A 19,101-nucleotide genomic window follows, 5' to 3' on the forward strand; every position below is an offset into this window, starting at 1 on the left:
CTTTAAAAAACAAAATAAATCCCAACTACAACCAGTCTGTATGCATCACAACGACTGCAGTCTCAGATGGAATAGGCATGAAGGGATAAACTTGTCGACAAGAGGGGATACTTTACCTACAGTCTCCATGCCTTTATAGGCCGTCATTGTAAAATAGGAATTTGTTCTTAACTGACTTTTTAGAGAGCCTTTAATACTGCAGCCTGAACAAGAAAAGGAGATATCACCAGCCAACATGCAGATGAGAAACCACAGCCTTAAACTGGAAGTTGTCTGACTATACCAACCACTCTGGTCTTCAACAGCGCAGATGTACATAGTGGAACACAGTGAAGTTGACACTTCGGTTGAGAGGAGGTAGTCGATGTTCCCATAGGAATACATTTGTTTTATGTGTTAACACGTTCTAATGTGGAGGTCAAGTGTTGTATAGCAAAACTGGATCCAGAATGAAGCTAGTGATATGGGTGGGGTTAGGCGCTTATGTAGTCACGCTAAATTAAATACTACGGAAATGAGACTTCCAACACCACGAGGAACACTGGCGTGAAGAAGAACCAAGCACCAGCACACTACTTAACCGTGACTCCAGGTCCGTGAACCTCATTTGTTCAACACGCTAGTAATCTCAAACATGTTATCGTGGTTACCGGTTTCATTTGCGATGCGAATGTGTGTGTGCTGAAACGTGCGCCAAAGACAAAAGTATTTGAAAGTATTCCCCTCAGTAATGTAATAAACCGAAGAGGCTTTATTGAACACATAACACAGTGAAAAACAGACAACTGAAATGCTTGAAATGAAAAAAAAACCAAAAAAAACGCACATTTTATTGCACTTAAGTTATAAGAAAATAAAATTTCTAAGTTGAATCAAACAAATACACAATCCCTTTCAGGTTTTTTTTTCTCCGACTGTTTTCTTTTTGCCAGGCAGTCACATGAATGAACTGAAAAAATAAAAACACCTGCGGCATCTGATTTCTCAAACCAGATCATAAATTAAAACAGATTCAAAATAAAACGAGAGAGGAGAAAGAACAAGATTGTTTTTTTTTTTTTTTTAATATACAGTGTTAAACCACTTTCACAGTTCTGCTTGAGTTGTGTGTGTGACTCCTTTCTTGGGAGATTGAGTTTAACTAATCGTTTTGGCTACAATGTTCTGTTCACTTGAAGCCAGGTTGCCTGTAGGTACTTTTTCCATTCACAAACCATTAGAATGCTAACTGCTAAGCGAGCTAGCTAGCGCTTAACAGTTTGACTGTAACGTGTAATATGTCATATTCATAACACTAAGACTGTCCTGCTTTCTACTGTACTTGTTGTCAGTTTGAGCCCATTCATCAATGTTGCTTCAAACATTTGAATGGAAACAAATCACATATGGATGGACAGTTCTTTCATTCACTCATTTAAAAAAAAAAAAAAATTAAATTGCCATTTTCTTTTTTCTCTTTGCCAGTCCACACAGCATCTAGACAGTTCCCCACAGAACAGGCTGAAAGAGCTTTGTCCCAAGGAATGTGTTAACAATTTGCCCAGCGTGCGTGCGCGCACACACACACACACACACACACACACACTATCGTTTCCTCTATGCAGGTAAACCTGTCTTTGTCCAACACTCTCTCCTCAGCCTCGCTGAGGCATGTTTGGCTCAAGTTTCAGTGGCAGAAACAAAACAACAAAACCACGGTTGTTATTGTCATGTTTCTCTCTCTCTCTCTCTCTCTCTTTTGTGTGTCGTCTGTTTAAAACATTAGAAGAGTCCATTTTGGAATTTAGTCTGGGACTAAAACGTCACAGCGAATAAAAGTTCCATCTTTATTTCAGTTTTATCTAGCAGCATAAATACAGTTTACCCACTGGGAAAACAGTACTGGGAGGGAGGACGCCATTCCACACGAAGAGCTCCGAGAAGAGAACCCCAACCCCCCCCCCCCCCCACGTAAGAACAAGCATTGAGGAACCAACCCAGCCAGACTCATTGAAAAACAAAGGACAGCATAATGTCTAAATCTGGAGACTTAACATCTTCAGACTTCAGCTATGAAGAAGAAGAAAATAAAAATGTAAAGAACAACCCAAAACAGAAAATAAAACATGGTGAGATAACAAAAGCAAAGAAGTGAGTGGAACAGGTTAATACTGGGACTTGTTGCTGTTGGCAACAATAGGCAACCAAAAAAAAACAAACAAACAAAAATCCTTGTCTTTGAACTGATTGAAAGAACATAGCTACAAAAGGAACGCAAATTCACAGTTGTATGTGTGCTCCTATGTGTTTTTTTTAAAGGAATCAAACCCTGGAACTAAAAGACTGAAGAACAAAAAGAATGGAACAAACATAGAACAGGATATAGGGCCTGATGTTATAGGCTCATACCTGGTTTGGGGACCAATCAGATTCTTGGCATGTCGTTTCTCTCATTCTCTCCCCGACGACAAGAACCTCCTTACTTAGCTAATATTGTGTGTTCTCATAAAAACTTTTTCCCAATTCACTTAATTTCCTCAAATGAGAATTTGTTTCCCTGTGTCTTTGCCTTGTGTACTGTATACAGTGTTGTTTTTCTATTAAATAGTCGGTTGGCGCTTTATGTGGGGGATAAAAAATTATATATCTTTATACATCTGAACAAACGCTTGCGTCAGGCTTGAGTGAACAAGTCTCTGTTTTTTTTGCGAAGAAGCTGCCTCTATAGCCGCAGAGTTATTTCTTCAAGAGTTCCTGTCTTTCTTCTCTTCCTCCTTTATTGGACCAGTCTGTTCCTCCCCCTCTTCTTCCTCTTCTTCCCAGCCTACCGCAGAGGTACGGGCGAGCCACACCCATTTCCACCCCACCCCCTCTGATTCGGACTCCACCCCCTTAAGGTGGGAGGGGTAACAAGGACGGGTGCTGGCCGGTGAGGTTGGCGACTGTGGCTTTGTCAGAAACGGCCACCGATGGGGGGAGGGGAGAGGTAAGGGGGGGAGGGGAGGGGAGAGGTAAGGAGGGGGAGGGGCGGTGGTAATGTTGAAGGTAGGGTGGGGCTGTTTCTGAGTGTGGGAGTGAAGAGTTTAGGGCACGTTCACCCTCGATGTTGAGCCATCTCATCCTCGTCTCCCTTTAACCCTCCTCCCCTCTCCTCACTTTTCCCCGTCTCGACCATTTCTCCTCTCACTTCATGTCCACGTCAAAGTCTAGCACCAGTAGTTTTGTCTCCTCGGTGCCGTTGCGGCTTCCCACAGCACACACCAGCTTGGTGTTGGAGGCGCGGATGCGCCACACCACCCCGCCGCTGCCGCCGCTCTCCAGCGTCACCAGGTTGCGGATGAACTCGCCCGTCTTCAGGTCCCACAGCTTCACCGTGCCGTCGTCCGAGCTGGTGATGACAAAGTTCTTGTTGAACTGCAGGCACGTCACGGCGCTCTGGTGCTTGTGGGGACCTGGTGGTGGAGAGAGAGAGAGAGAGCGAGAGAGAGAGGAGGGGTAGAAGAGGGAGTGAATGTGTGAGATAAATAGCTAGTTTCTCATTTTCACTGTCGTGTCCCTTTAACGTCTACTTCCCCAGAGTCCGATGAACTCACAGATACCATTTTTGTGTCTCTGAAGCTGCTAACTAGCGTTAGCGCAATTAATTGGGCCTCGTTGACAAAATCCCGTAATATCCCTTCAAGAATGTGGAGAGAGGCAGAGAGTGAGGAAAAAAAGGAAACCAATAAAGAGAAAAAGGCTTGATGGAAAGAGATCATTGGTTGTGAGGTCAATGGTGGAAGAACGGGTAAACCTGGTAGAGATGGTAAACACTACACTGTTTATTTCTGGAGAGTGTTAAGGCAGGGAAATAAGGCACCCTGCCTTGTCCTCGTCTGCCATGGAAAATCCTGGGCTAGTAGAGGAGAGGAGCCCAGGGCATAGAGCTGTCACCATCTCCAGCTGCTGACTAGCTCTGCTGACTACAGCCTGCTGGCACTACAGCGGTGTGTGTGTGGTGTGTGTGTGTGTGTGTGTGTGGCAGGAACACCCATTCGGTGTGCAGATTGTGGTGTCTGTGGCTGTTGCCTCCTCTTTCGACGAGATGCCCCTGTATGTGTGTGTGTGACTGACTAATATTCCCTTAGGATATGCAGATGATAAATCCCCCACATTTGATCTAGTTTACACTATTAAAACAAACACAGAATCACAGTTTCAAAGATGTGGCTGACAACATTAAAATACCTTCTAGCAGTTATTCCACAAAACCCTAAACAGTGAATACTAATCAGGATGAAATCTCTAATATGATGAACTACAGTCCACAATGAACAATGAAAAGTGCTCATTATGAATGCAAAATCATTCATTGTATGAAGTACACTAGGAATTGTGTTCATTAGCCTACCAACAGATCTCATTTGAACAGTGATCCAGTGGCAGACAAACCCTCATCCTCTCCCTTCGTCTGTCTCTAGTGTTCTCAAAGGGCTAGACATTTTGCACTGCGCCTTTCTCGCAAAGATTTAACAATGTACCCAGTCAACCCCCACATATCTCTCTCTCCCCCTCCCCCTCTCTCCCTCCCTCTCCATTTCCACAACAAAGCAGCTGGCTACATCGTTACCTATCCTCTCAGCTTAAGTACCTCATCTGTGGCTGCCAAAGAGTTGCCTGTCAGGCTTTTGTCTTATCTAAATGCCCTAATGAACGAATGGCAGGAATTGCCCATTGACCCAATTACATGACCTACATAATCCCTGCAACCCATCCCCTCCATGCACCCTTAGCCGAGCGTCACGCCCCCTTGTCATGCCCTCATTGGCCAGACTCCCCGACAAGACAGGACCTGGGCCAGGCTCCCCGACAAGACAGGACACCATCCACCTTCATCCCTCCTCATCCTCCTATCAATTTAATTCCATTTCAATTTAAGGGGCTTTATTGGCATGGGAAACATATGTTACATTGCCAAAGCAAGTGAAATAGATAAAATTAACACTCACAAAAGTTCCAAAAGAATAAAGACATTTGAAATGTCATTATGTCTATATACAGTGCTGTAATGATGTGCAAATAGTTAAACTACAAAAGTGAAAATAAATAAATACAGGGTGTATTTGTTCTTCACTGGTTGCCCTTTTCTTGTAGCAACACGTCACAAATCTTGCTGTTGTGATTACACACAGTAGTATTTCACCCAATAGATATGGGAGTTTATCAAAATGGTGTTTGTTTTCAAATTCTTTGTGGGTCTGTGTAATCTGAGGGAAATATGTGTCTCTAAAATGGTCATACATTTGGCAGGAGGTTAGGAAGTGCAGCTCAGTCTCCACCTCATTTTGTGGCCAGGTCTGCCTTCAGTGGCCTTTCTCAATAGCAAGGCTATGCTCACTGAGTCTGTACATAGTCAAATATTTCCTTAAGTTTGGGTCAGTCACAGTGGTCAGGTATTCTCCCACTGGGTAGTCTCTTGTTTAGGGCCAAATACAATTCTAGTCCGCGCTGTTCTTTTGTAAATTCTTTCCAATGTGTCAAGTAATTATCTTTTTGTTTTCTCATGATTTGGTTGGATCTAATTGTGTTGCTGTCCTGGGGCTCTATTTGTGTTTGTGAGCAGAGCCCCGGGGCCAGCTTGCTTAGGGGACTCTTCTCCAGGTTCATCTCTCTGTAGGTGATGGCTTTGTCATGGAAGGTTTGGGAATCGCTTCCTTTTAGGGAGTTGTAGAATTTAACGTCTCTTTTCTGGATTTTGATAATTAGCTGTTATTGGCCTAATTCTGCACTGCATGCATTATTTGATGTTTTACGTTGTACACTGAGGATATTTTTGTCCCATTTTGTGAATTCTTGGTTGGTGAGCGGATCCCAGACCTAACAACCATAAAGGGCAATGGGTTCTATAACTGATTCAAGTGTTTTTTAGCTAGATCCTAATTGGTATGTTGAATTTGATGTTCCTTTTGATAGCATAGAATACCCTTCTTGCCTTGTCTCTCATCCTCATGCAGGGTCATCACCCCTTCTTTCACCCCTCCTCTCACATCCTCCCCTCTTCTCTCTTGTAAAACAGGGCAATATCTATTCCCTTTGGGGACACGTGTGAGTTGTAGTTCCAAGGGAATCGTTGGGTTTGTAGTTCACTAATAAGGCCATTTGGGGGGAAATTAGCACTGGCAGAAAACAGTGCAGCTGCACAGTAAGGGTTTCTCCATTTCTCCCCATTCAAGGTAACAGTACTTAGTGCTAATGGCTGAGAGAGAGAACTGTTACACTAACATGCAGAGCCAGGGAAATTACCATTATCTGGAGAGTGGAGAGTGGCTGGCTGGCCCACAATGTGTTGGCTCTGTTTGGCCATGCACAGCCAAGCACATCATTGAGTGAATATCTCGGAGCAACGGCCTTTTGCTCGGCTCCAAAATTGGCCAATTGCAGACATTTTCCCCACTTACAGATAAAAGGAGGTTGTAGAGTTGTCTGCTGGTGGAGTTGGTGGAGTTTCCCCCCCATACCATGTAAAGCATTTTGAGAGTCAAGAACGCACTATATAAGTCATATCAAATCAACCAATCAATCAATCAAACACGGTTGTACTTACAAACCACCAAACAGAAGAAAATGGGCTGAAACAGGGAGGGACTTCCTGAACTTGTCCAATGAGAAACACCCGTTTTCGTTTTCCATTGCAAAGCGCTTTACTTCGTTGTTCCTTAATGAATACAACCCTGTTCCAACGAGGGCGTTGACGACCCGGCGACAGACTCACCTCGCAATGTCTCCAGGCACTATTGGTGTCTGTGGGAAGGACGAAGACTCACCTTGCAACGTCTGCAGGCACTATTGGTGTCTGTGGGAAGGACGAAGACTCACCTTGCAACGTCTGCAGGCACTATTGGTGTCTGTGGGAAGGACGAAGACTCACCTTGCAACGTCTGCAGGCACTATTGGTGTCTGTGGGAAGGACGAAGACTCACCTTGCAACGTCTGCAGGCATTGTCCCGTCTTGATGTCCCAGATCTTGACGGTGGAGTCGGCGTTGCCCGAGACCAGGATGTTGTCTTTGAGCTCCATGCCGCTGGTGAGGGACTGGTGACCTGTCAGAGTGTGGATGCAGTTACCCGTCTCCACATCCCACACCCGGATAGACGTGTCCAGGCTACCGCTCACCACGTGGATCCCGTCAAACTGGAGGGGGTGGAACGATGATCCAGTTATTGCGATACATTCCGTTTGACACCAATGGATTCCAATCATTTCTATTCTAGCATGAATTGGAATCAATCAATAAAATGTATTCATAAAGCCCTTTTTCCATCAGAGAGCGAGAGAGAGCGAGCGAGAGAGAGCGAGAGATAAAGGGAGAGGACATCTTCGAGGACATGAGGCAGAGGAATCCATTAACCTTCTAACACTACTACTACTACTGCTGTGTGTGTGTGTGTGTGTGTGTGACCCAGACTCACACCAATGTTCTGTTTATATAATGTTACTGCACCGTGGAAAGAGAAGGAGTTGAGTAAAACCCATCGTACTGCTGCTCTGCTGCCTTGGATACAACAGACAAAGGGACTATTTTGTTGTGGCTCTTTCCCAACCACCTTATCATATTGTGGAATGGCGGTTCAAAGCACCAACTGCAAATACTGTTTTAAAGGGCTCTGGGTTCTCTAAGTCCTCCGAGGTCTATGGTTCTTGTTTTATGGACGCGTTAGGCACTGTATGAACCGGATGAGACCCTGTTGTACACTTTCTAAAGAGATGATTATAATTTACACCAAACTGTACAGTGGATATACTAAGGGATTTGATTTGAATAGAGGACTTCTGTGACGGCGTGCTAAATTGATTCGTTTCGTGTTTTATTCCTAGAGGCTTGCCAAATAGTAGGACATAAAAGCAATGTAAAAATAGTGATGTTTGAGTTGGGGCGGGGTGCTCTTTGCTGAGAAGGCCTTGATTTTGCACAGTTTAAATAGACAGCTTAAATACACGGTTCACTTAGAGGACTGTAGATTAAAATCCAATAGACTAAGTCACTATACAAATCTTCAGACGTTAATGAAATGATGGACTCTGTGGTGTGTATGAGTGTAAGCGAGCGTGGGCGGCAGGTAGCCTAGTGGTTAAGAGCGTTGGGCCAGTAACTGAAAGGTTGCTGGTTCAAATCCCCGAGTTGACTAGGTGAAAAATATGCCGATGTGCCCTTGAGCAAGGCACTTAACCCTCATTGCTCCTGTAAGTCACTCAGGATAACAGCGTCTGCTAAATGACTACACAGACCCCTACCTGTAGTGAGTAGACTCTGTTGGTGTGGCCCTGCAGCGTGTGGAGGCAGGTCTCAGTCTCGGGGTCCCAGACCTTGACCATGAAGTCGTAGGCCCCGCTGACCACCCTGCGGCCGTCGTACTGGACGCAGCGCACCGCCGCCACGTGGCCCATGAGGACGTGTAAACACTGGCCCGTCTCGACGTTCCACACACGCAGCGTGGCGTCGCGAGAACCACTCACCACCCTGGGAGAAGAAAGAGGATACGGATTGATGGGACATTAACATTCAAAACGCTAGTCTATTCTTGCAGGACTTTATCAAATCTAAAGCTCTGAGAATTACAGGCTGAGTGTTTTTGGCTCAAATCTACTGGTTAGATTGGATTCATAAAGGATCAAGACAATCGCTTTTATGTTTACCACAGCTTGTGTGACAGCTTTGATGGGAATCTTGACAATCTTAATGGTGTTTTTGCCAGGGCCTTGCAGACATGTATCCTTCATGTCTGTGATTTACTGGCAGTAAATTCAACAGGTTGACCTCTAGCCCTCATTCTCATTATGAGAATTGATGAAAGCAAAACAGGAAATACATAAATAAGATTGTAGCCTTCTCATTCTGACAAAGACTATCTTCGAGTTTCGCCATGGTCATGTTGGTACATGAACGTACACAAAACCCCCAGGCCACAATACCCACCCATCCTAAACCTGTAACCCCTCCGGCACAGAAAGCGGGAAAAACAGGTTCATAACGAATTGGGAGGCGTACTCCATAAGTTACAAAACGGCTTCCGCCATCCAGTACTGACAAAGATGGAAATCACCGTTCTTCCACTGTCAAGCCCTGCAGCCGCCAGAGGCCCTTCACTTCCTCCGAGTGAGTAATCAAAATGTTACACAAAACCTCATTGGCCTCGAGGCAGGAAGAGCACTAGAGAGGAGTGGCACGCGGAGCACTTAGATGGCCACTTTGGTTCTATTCAGGGTTCTATTCAGTCCCTATGAGACCCTAAGTATACTTCATGAGGCACATTGGCATGTTGTGGTGTTCCACTGATGTGTGTTTTACTGCCTGGGTACAGTATGCTTGTAATACATGCTGTTTTGATACCAGGAAGAGAATAGATTAAGGTTCTCAACTCGTGTCGGATAACTACTGGTCCATTTGAAAGATCACAACCTGTTGGGTAAACAGTCACTCAGTACATACGTTTTCTCGTGCAGGTGCATACAGCGCACCGTTGAGGTATGCCCGTACAGGGTGTGGATACAGTCGCCCGTCTCTGCGTTCCAGACCTTGAGCGTCCGGTCGGTGGAGCCGCTGATGATGATGTTGTCCCTCATCTGGGACGACCACACGCCCCCCGTGTGGCCCACCAGAGTCCTCAGACACTGCAGAGAGACCAGAGGGGGAAGATACCTCAGTCTAGATACTTCACAATGACAAACAGAAAACACACCTCATTATGCATACTCCATACTATAACATTCATATAGATGGAAGCCACACATTGGTGTTGGATGTGGAGAGTTCCCCTCCCTTCCCATGTAATTATATAAATCCATTTCAAAACAAGTTTGACATACTTCTGCTCTTTTTAAAACTCCAAAACATCACCTCAGTCTCATATAAATATATATTTATATGAGACTATCTTAGAGCTTTGAAGAAATGTAAGACAACCATTTCACTCAAGTTTGAGATTGACCCTCCGATGATTGGATGAAAGACCAGTTGAAGACAGGATGGGATATCAGGCCGAGTTCACGTTCCATTCAGAAGGTATAACAAAGTGAATTTAAATTGATCTGACCTTTCCTAAAAAACCTCTAGTCAAGTCAATCCACATGTAACTGCAGCACAGTGGGGATAAAATGTGTTATATTGACCTTTCCTCAGTCTTAGGGAACTGCTTTATACTTATCTACAGTTGAACGAGAAGCCATTTCCTTCTGTTGTTCCAAGATGACAAGTCCTGGGGTTCAAATACTTCCTCTGGGCTTTACTGAGCTTTGCTGGTGCAATCTAACCAACACATTAGCCGGAAAAGAGCAAACCCTGACCATCTGACACGCCAGGCAGACTCGAGCAACCACTAAGTATTTGAAAGATTTCAAATAGTATTTGAACCCAGGTCTGGAGTACAGGTGGTGACAAAGCCTTCACAAAAAAGGGACCCATTCTTCCTAATTTGCAAAGCTAGATTAGCTATTGATTACAGTACAGTGATTAAAGAAATCTTTCCAATCTATTCTATTCAATTTGTAACGGCCTCCATAGCCATTATCCCAGTAAATGTAATTATCCCTCGAATTTAATTAGATTTTTTTGGGGGGATGGGATGGTAAACCCGGAGGAACCAGTCTGTTCCGGGGGCGTTATGATCCGTGCCGGGACGTGTGGCGGAGGGTGTTAAACATGTGACCTCCTGACTGAAGCTGATAAAGTGGTGAGCGTCCAGCGACCGTCAAGGCAAAGTGGGGGCAGGGGTTTTATTGAGGTGAGTGTAACTGCAGTCTCTCTCTCTCCCATCGCAGTTCCACTCTCCATCCATCTCCCCTGCTCTCCTGTGATAAACAGGGACGCTTCATTAACTTTGGGACGTAACCTTTTCTCTCCAATGTCACAAGCCATTTAATTTATCCATCTATCTGCAGTCACTCAGCTTCATAACGGTTATATTGTGGGAAGAGGAGGAGAGGGGAGCAATTAGTAATGGTTCCAAGCAGGATATAATGATATGAAAGCTTCTGCTACAACTGAGCGACTTGGTCACCGTCTAACAGTGGCTGTCAACTACAGTAAACGGTCAAAGAAATAATGGATAAAAATACAGTTTTTTAGAATGTTGTTCTTTCACCTGTCAACATAGTCCCAGGTTGTGGTCATGAATGCATTGAATGAGGTCAATATTATATGTATACATATTTTTGACCGCATCACATCAAAATACAGTCCTGAGTCAAAGTAACACACAGCAAGTCTGTGTTACCAGGGTGATGGATTCCCAAGCAAAACAAGCCCAGGGTTCTGACATTCGGCTTCCAAGAATGTGGAAGCTTTCTCTCCTGCTCTCGGGTGATTACAGCTTACTTCAGAGTCAAGGAGAGAAGGACCCCTGAAAGTGGAGGCTTAGGTGTCTATTTATCTGCCTGTGTTGAACAAATATGAAGAGGCATCTCTCTGCGTCTCAGAGGGAGATTAGGCATTCTCCTCGAGTGCCTGTTAGGGGCTGGTTTGAAAACCAGGGTTTGATCAAGTGCTCTATTTTTGCATTACACTTCCTTCCTGAATCCTTTGATCCTTGGCGTTAAAATGCTGGAAAAGTACCCTGTATTGCTTTTCCCCACAGTTATCTTTCAATTGGGGAGACCATTTTGTTTTTCTACTGCGACTGCTGGCAGTTGTCTCCTTCCCATAATGGTCACCAGAACGCATAATTTGCAGTACGTCTTCAGAACGCAAAACAAACCGACAAAACCAGGTCGGCTGACTGACTAAGTGAGGATGCTAACTGAAGGTAAAAGGCTAGCCAGCTAGCCCCGGGAGATAAACAAACAGGGTCTATTACAAGGCTATGAGAAATAAAACATATACTAGGCTAGACAACATTAGCGGGAAACTCAGACTAGGCCAGACTGCAGACCTTGTTGTGATTATCAGACAGAGCTCACAGTCCAGCAGAGGTCAGATGTAAGGAGCCTATACGCTGGAGAGGAATGTTTGTGTACAGAGGTGTTTTTCTTGGTTACCCAAGATCTCATTATGACTCAGAGGTACAGAGAGAGAGGGAGCAGTGGAGGGAGGGAGGGAGAGGGGGTAAGGGGGAGGGAGAGGGAGCAGTAGAGGGAGGGAGAGAGAGGGAGCAGAAGAGGGAGGGAGAGAGAGGGAGCAGAAGAGGGAGGGAGAGAGAGAGCAGAAGAGGGAGGGAGAGAGAGGGAGCAGAAGAGGGAGGGAGAGAGAGGGAGCAGAAGAGGGAGGGATAGAGAGGGAGCAGAAGAGGGAGGGATAGAGAGGGAGCAGAAGAGGGAGGGATAGAGAGAGGGAGCAGAAGAGGGAGGGATAGAGAGAGAGGGAGCAGAAGAGGGAGGGAGGGAGCAGAAGAGGGAGGGAGGGAGCAGAAGAGGGAGGGAGGGAGCAGAAGAGGGAGGGAGGGAGCAGAAGAGGGAGGGAGAGGGAGCAGAAGAGGGAGGGAGGGAGGGAGAGGGAGCAGAAGAGGGAGGGAGAGAGAGGGAGCAGAAGAGGGAGGGAGGGAGAGGGAGCAGAAGAGGGAGGGAGAGAGAGGGACCAGTAGAGGGAGGGAGAGAGAGGGAGCAGAAGAGGGAGGGAGGGAGAGGGAGCAGAAGAGGGAGGGAGGGAGAGGGAGCAGAAGAGGGAGGGAGGGAGCAGAAGAGGGAGGGAGGGAGAGGGAGCAGTAGAGGGAGGGAGAGAGGGACCAGAAGAGGGAGGGAGAGAGGGACCAGAAGAGGGAGGGAGAGAGAGGGACCAGAAGAGGGAGGGAGAGGGAGCAGTAGAGGGAGGGAGGGAGAGGGAGTAGAAGAGGGAGGGAGAGAGAGGGAGCAGAAAAGGGAGGGAGAGGGAGCAGAAGAGGGAGGGAGGGAGGGAGGGAGAGAGAGGGAGCAGTAGAGGGAGGGAGGGAGAGGTAGAAGAGGGAGGGAGAGAGAGGGAGCAGAAAAGGGAGGGAGAGGGAGCAGAAAAGGGAGGGAGAGGGAGCAGAAGAGGGAGGGAGGGAGAGGGAGCAGAAGAGGGAGGGAGGGAGAGGGAGCAGATGAGGGAGGGAAAACATGAAAAAGAGAGATGTCCTTTCAAGGACAATGAGGGAGAGATAAAGTGAATAAACCGAGAGAACAAGGGTTTTCCCAGCACTGTGCAAATGGCCCCGTGACACACAGGAGAAGGGTGTTAACTAAACGTGATAAGACCTCCGCATGCATTCCTGGGTCTTGATGATACGGCCTCAGAAGTTTCTGTTTGACGGTCAACACAGACCTGGCGACGATCCATGTTAGTCACGCTCTCAGCTGTGATTCCACATCTAGCTAGTGGTGACATGCCAGGTCTGGATACGCCGATTAGTATGAACATAATAACATAGGCTAACAGTCTCTCACAACGACACACGTGTCAAAACACAGTCTACAAATATGAGACATGACCCAACCAGAACAATCCATTTAGATTTCAATCAAATAAACATTGAATGTGTTGCTTCAGTTCAATACATGTAGTTCTCATATACAAGGAGATCAATGGCCTCATTATGAGGTATACACTCAATAAGTCATGTCTGGAGCTTCACATGTTATTATCTGAGGTGAAGGTGAACCAGGAATACACAGCTAGTGTGTGTGTGTGTGTGTGTGTGTGTGTGTGTGTGTGTGTGTGTGTGTGTGGGGCATCTGGCATAACAGAAGATGCCTTTCCTCTCTGTGATGGAGGGAATCTGCCTGCCTGCCAGGCTGTTTGCCTGCCATTTTAGATCAGCCTGACAGGCAGCGGAGTGTGTGTGTGACAAGCAGCAGAGTTGTCTGTTGACGGGCACAAGGACTTTCACTGCTCTAGCGCACAGACAGACAGCTTTTGAAGCACTGGGTGCGTGTACAGTGTGTGTGTACTGTGTGTGTAGATCGAACCTTGACAGCTCTCATTGAAAGCGAAGGACAGCAAAGACAAAGGTGCATGCCTCAGATGGACTCAGCAGCCAGCACCATATTCCACGACAACATCTGATCGCTAGGCTACTGAAAACTAACAGACAATTTAAATTCTGGGGCTGCAGTAAACAAAATGCTAATATGTAAAAAAAAAAAAAAATTCAAACGAGCGTCAACAACGAACCAAAATCGAAGCAGATCTCCCTTTAAGCCCAGACCATCATTTCACGGCATTGTGGTTTCTAGCCTCCTCTTCTTCAGTCTCAAAGCAAACGGTTTTAACAGACCTCCAATTGCGTGCCGTTATCTTACTTAACCGCAGAGCAATGCGGAATTCCAGGTTAGTGCTTCCCAAATGGCACCCTATGCCCTTTATAGTGCCCTACTGTGGGCCCTGGTCAAAAGTAGTGCGCTATTAAGGGCATAGGGTGCCATTTGGGACGCAAGCCAGTCTCTCAAGGAGATAAGTCAAGGAAGCGTTTGTAGAGTAATCTGCTGGTGCAATCATGTCTTGATTGCTCACAGTGGGGTGTCGTGATTCCCTCCCACACTGTATGATAGTACTGACGGAGTGAGAGAGAACCCTCTGGTATCTAAAGGACAAGAATAACAATCCTAGTCTTAGATAATGATGGAATCTTTCATTGGCGACATGAAAGGCTAAATTCCACAACAGTGGAAGATCCATTATCTGATCTGAAGACATTCTGCCATGACGCGCGATGGAAATGTACCATTTAATGTTGTTGGAAGGGATACATTGTACATGAGAGCCATGTCTAACGGGGGAAATCTATGGAGACATTACAGCACCAGACACGTGTCTTGTTCCATTTTGTTCCAAGTGATGCATCAATGCCAGGTGCTACTTGGAGAAATCCAACTGGGGGACTGAACATGCCATAAAAAAGATAGGAGGTCCATAACATTAGTTCTAAACAGTAGGCTTTGCACTGTGTTTGTTCTCTACATTTGAACATGTTCAGCAGAAAATTCCATTCACTTGACTACTCCCCCCTCCACCGGTCAGGGACAGAACCCTCGCCAAAAGTAGTGCACTATATACGGAATAGGGTGCCATTTTGGACACAAGCTTGGTCTAATCACTGAATCTAGTGGCTGGGATAATGAAGTCATATTCAGACTGCACATTCTTTTTGGGACAGAGGAATTCAAAGCACTCTAGTTGACATTCCTGTCTGTGCCAGCTTAGCTTTTTCAAAATAAAAGCGTCCCCAAACCAAACAGATAGCGCGTCCGGACCGAGACCTTGTGGGCCGCAGCTGAAGGACAACAGAACTAAAAAACACAAATCAATAGGAGATAGATGCTTCAGACGGACATGGAGGCCAGTCTAGAGAGGGAGTCAACATTGTCCCTCTGTAATATCCCAGTAAAACGACAACGGAAGAGCAAAAACCTGGACCTCCTCAAAGTAGCACCTGGCATTGATACATCACTTGAAAGACTGAAATGCATGTCTTTCAAAGTCCATTTTCAAGCGTGGGTTTCTCTCCATCTCCAATTGATCCAGCGGTGAATAAGCCCTTAGTCTGGATGTTAGCTGCTGAAAGCTGGGTAGGAATAGACTTCCCTGTACTCCTGTGAGGCTGAAGGTTTACGCCACTTAAGCTGGGACTTGGAGTGGAACCACAAGGTAGGAGAGGAAACAAGCGAGCGCACACACGCATACACTCCCCCACACAGGCATAACACACACACACGTACTCCCACACAGGCATACTCCCACACAGGCATCACACACACACAGGCATAGCACACGTAAGAATAAATAAGAACACCCACAACCCAAGGTCAGACAATCTGTAAAGAAAGAGAAAGAGGAGAGAGAGAAGCTCCAGTCCTGTCTGGCAGCCAGGCAGACATTTTGGCTATTTGCTGTGGAAACAGAAGCAGGATCAGGAAGAAAAATGCAGTAGCAGCACTGGACTATTCTTTGGCAGGGGTCATCCAGGGGTCAGGTCAAAACAAGCCTGGCTTGTCACAGCGAGAGATGATTGATGGTGAATATAAGGGCACTGCAGAGAGAGAGAGAGAGAGAGCGCGAGAGAGCAAAAGAGAGAGCGCGAGAGAGTAAAAGAGAGAGCGCGAGAGAGCAAAAGAGAGAGCGCGAGCGCGAGAGAGCAAAAGAGAGAGCGCGAGCGCGAGAGAGCGAGAGAGAGCGCGAGAGAGCGCGAGAGCGCAAGAGAGCAAGAGCGCAAGAGAGCAAGAGCGCAAGAGAGCAAGAGCGCAAGAGAGCAAGAGAGCAAGAGAGCAAGAGAGCAAGAGAGCGAGAGAGCAAGAGAGAGCAAGAGAGAGCAAGAGAGAGCAAGAGAGAGCAAGAGAGAGCAAGAGAGAGCAAGAGAGCGCGAGAGAGCGAGAGCGGCAAAAGAGGGCGCGCGAGACGGCAAAAGAGAGCGAGCGAATAAAGGAAATCTGATCTAGGATCAGCTCAAATTGCTTCAGTCCTGACTTCAACAAACAAGAGCAAACTAACTAATCTGGCCCAGGCGAAGATGGTCTCTAGATTCTTCCAAACTGATTTCAGCTCACCTTTCTACAGCTCTGACCTCGACTGTCATAATGAAATTAACAAATCTGGCACAGGAACAGCTGATTGGGGCATAAAAGGCAACCAACCACACGGCAGGGAGGGAGGGGTGGGGGCGGTGTTTGTGGATCCAGCCCAGGTGCATCATGGGACGTGGGAAAAGAATGGCCTCGGGCCAGCCTGCTGGGTTACGATGACTAATCACGCACACACCTGTTCTAACCTCTGTCTTCACAGCATGGTGTGAGCAAGTCACTGCAGCAATAACCTGAGAGTTACAAGTCATCCGGATGGACATTACCCTAATGGTGATGGTGGGAAGAGAGACAATCCGCATGGCTTCACTATCAGATGCCCTTGGTACTGATCTGTTCACATCAGCACAACGCTGAGAGAGACCGACAGACTGTATATTCACTGCTTGGCTGAGTGCCCAATGCAATCAAAAGGGAGGAAGCTTTTCTGCTATGAGACACGACGCTGCTGCTTTTTCAGTGTTTCAGTGTTTCATGCACCTGGGCACCACTGACGCATTCAGAGTGTAGTTGTAATTTTCCATGCAAGAATAGAACAACATCTGAAACTTGTTGTTCCTTCCCTTAGTCGTTCTCCTTGCACTTTAAAAAGTCAGAGCTTTGTCCTAAAGGAAAAATGTCATTAAGAGCTCCAGTGAAAATGGAATCGGCGAAGACCAAGGAAGAGGTGATTTACAATACTCCCTGAGCCTCCCTACCTCTTGCTCTCCCTCGCTCAGCGAGGCCCACACCAGCGCCACCATTTTAGTGGACCCTATAAACCAGCAACACAAGGTCCGTGTCACCGCATCAGTCCCAGTCATGAATACCAACAGCCCCTCCCTCGCCTGTCTGACGACACAGATCTTTCACTGGCTCTCTGCACAATGGCTACGGCTCAATCTCCAATGGTACCCTGTCCCCTACGTAGTGCACTACTTTTCACCAGGGCCCATAGGTGTCCGGTCAAAAGTAGTGCACTACATCGAGAATAGGGTGACATTTGGGACAAAAACTAAATGCAGGAGGAGGAAGATTCCAGACAATATGCTGCAGTATTGCAGGACAGGCGGTGTTATGTGCCAATGTTGAACGATGTCACTAATCAATTGCAATCTGGTTAGGGTCTCAGGGAGATTCTGGAGCGTCAAGCGGTATCATTTGAGTAAAACCTCCAGTATGCAGTATACTGTAGCCTATGCATTTGAGTAAACCTTAAAATGCAAAAATCAATACAATCCCTTGATCATGAATGTGAGGTATTGAGTGAAGACACACTAAGTCATTTAAAGAGCTGCCATAGCATGTGGATTGACTTCCTGCTAACATGCTTCATTACAGATCAATGAGACGGTAATGAGAAATACACGAGCTGTAATGAGTTCCTTCAGAATAGGAACTCATTACTATGTGTATGCATTCCACATAACACAGATGCAGTGGGATGGAACAACCAATGAGACTTAAAGAGACACTTCATCCCTTTTTAAACTCCTATTCATAATCTCCAGAACCAAACCAATCTACATACCAGTACCATACCAGTCTACAACTGAGACAATGGCAATTTTCTACATTCTGTAGTCAAAAAGGTCTGGACTAGTTTCAAAATGGGGGTTGGAGAGCGAGGGATGAGTGACAATCTTACCTTTCCTGTGACAGCCGACCAGACTTTGAGCGAGTTGTCATCCGAGCCGCTGACGATGCGGTTACCACAGAACTGGAGGCAGGTGATCACATGGTCATCATGACCCTTAAGCACCTAGAGAGGACGGAGGGATGGAGAGGAGAGGAGGGAGAGGAGAAGAGGGAGGGAGGGAGGGAGAGAGATGGATGACAGGGAGGGATGGAGAGAACGGGAAGAGAGATGGATACAGCGGAGAAGGAGAGGACGGAGTGAAGGAGAATAAGATAAAATGTCAAGAACCAAACAGGAACAATGACAAGGCTGTATTTCTCCAGACATCAAAGACTTGAGGTAAATGTCACGATGGCGCTTTGCAGGTGTACAGAGACCCCCGTTCAAAAAGACTTGTGAGTGTGTGTGTAAACTCAGCTGACGAACACGGGGGGGGGTCACAGAACTGCCAACTCGGCGAATGACAGAGCGCGTTACAGACGGACGCAGGGGAGTGTGAAGAGCAAGCAGGGTAACCACGGTTACGTCAGCCATTCCTTCTACAGTCACAAAAGGACCTGAGGGCTTTTTGAAATTAGCCATACGAGGCATATTAGGAAGATCACTCTCCCTTGCTAGTCAAGCTCAATTTAAACTCTGAAAACAGGAGAGGCCGAAACACTCAAGAAACAGCAGTTTCATGTAGAAGTAGAATTGAGGTCATGTCGAGCTCTAGAGAATAACTACCATAAAAAAAAAATATTTAGGAGAGTTTGAGAACTGACCCACCTATGGCTTCCAATAAAACCCAGCATAAGAGCCTTATCGACTTGGACGCCTGATCTAATTCAAAGCCGCTTTATATAAAATCCATACGAGTCTCAAGGGAGTGTTAAGATATAATGAAACCGTCTAATAAGGAACGTAAAAAGGCTTTAGATTCTAAGTTTTATACAAAACCACCAACTCCAAAGTTGAGAACTGAAGCAGAATTAAATACTGTGGGCTAATGATGAATGCAAATAGAA

General features: G+C 46.2%; 1 protein-coding gene across 1 annotated transcript in view; it reads right to left on the minus strand.

The window, feature by feature from the left end:
- Positions 1-708: 708 nt before the first annotated feature.
- The window catches only part of LOC106602374 (F-box/WD repeat-containing protein 7), an 88,747-nt gene continuing 70,354 nt past the window's right edge, over positions 709-19,101 (minus strand). The window contains 5 exon segments of the mRNA XM_045716607.1: positions 709-3,431; positions 6,939-7,149; positions 8,251-8,476; positions 9,446-9,627; positions 18,104-18,217. Coding sequence (XP_045572563.1) covers positions 3,163-3,431; positions 6,939-7,149; positions 8,251-8,476; positions 9,446-9,627; positions 18,104-18,217 — 1,002 coding nt within the window. The 3' untranslated portion in view covers positions 709-3,162.

This window comes from Salmo salar, chromosome ssa04 (assembly GCF_905237065.1).
Source record: "Salmo salar chromosome ssa04, Ssal_v3.1, whole genome shotgun sequence".
NCBI lineage: Eukaryota > Metazoa > Chordata > Actinopteri > Salmoniformes > Salmonidae > Salmo > Salmo salar.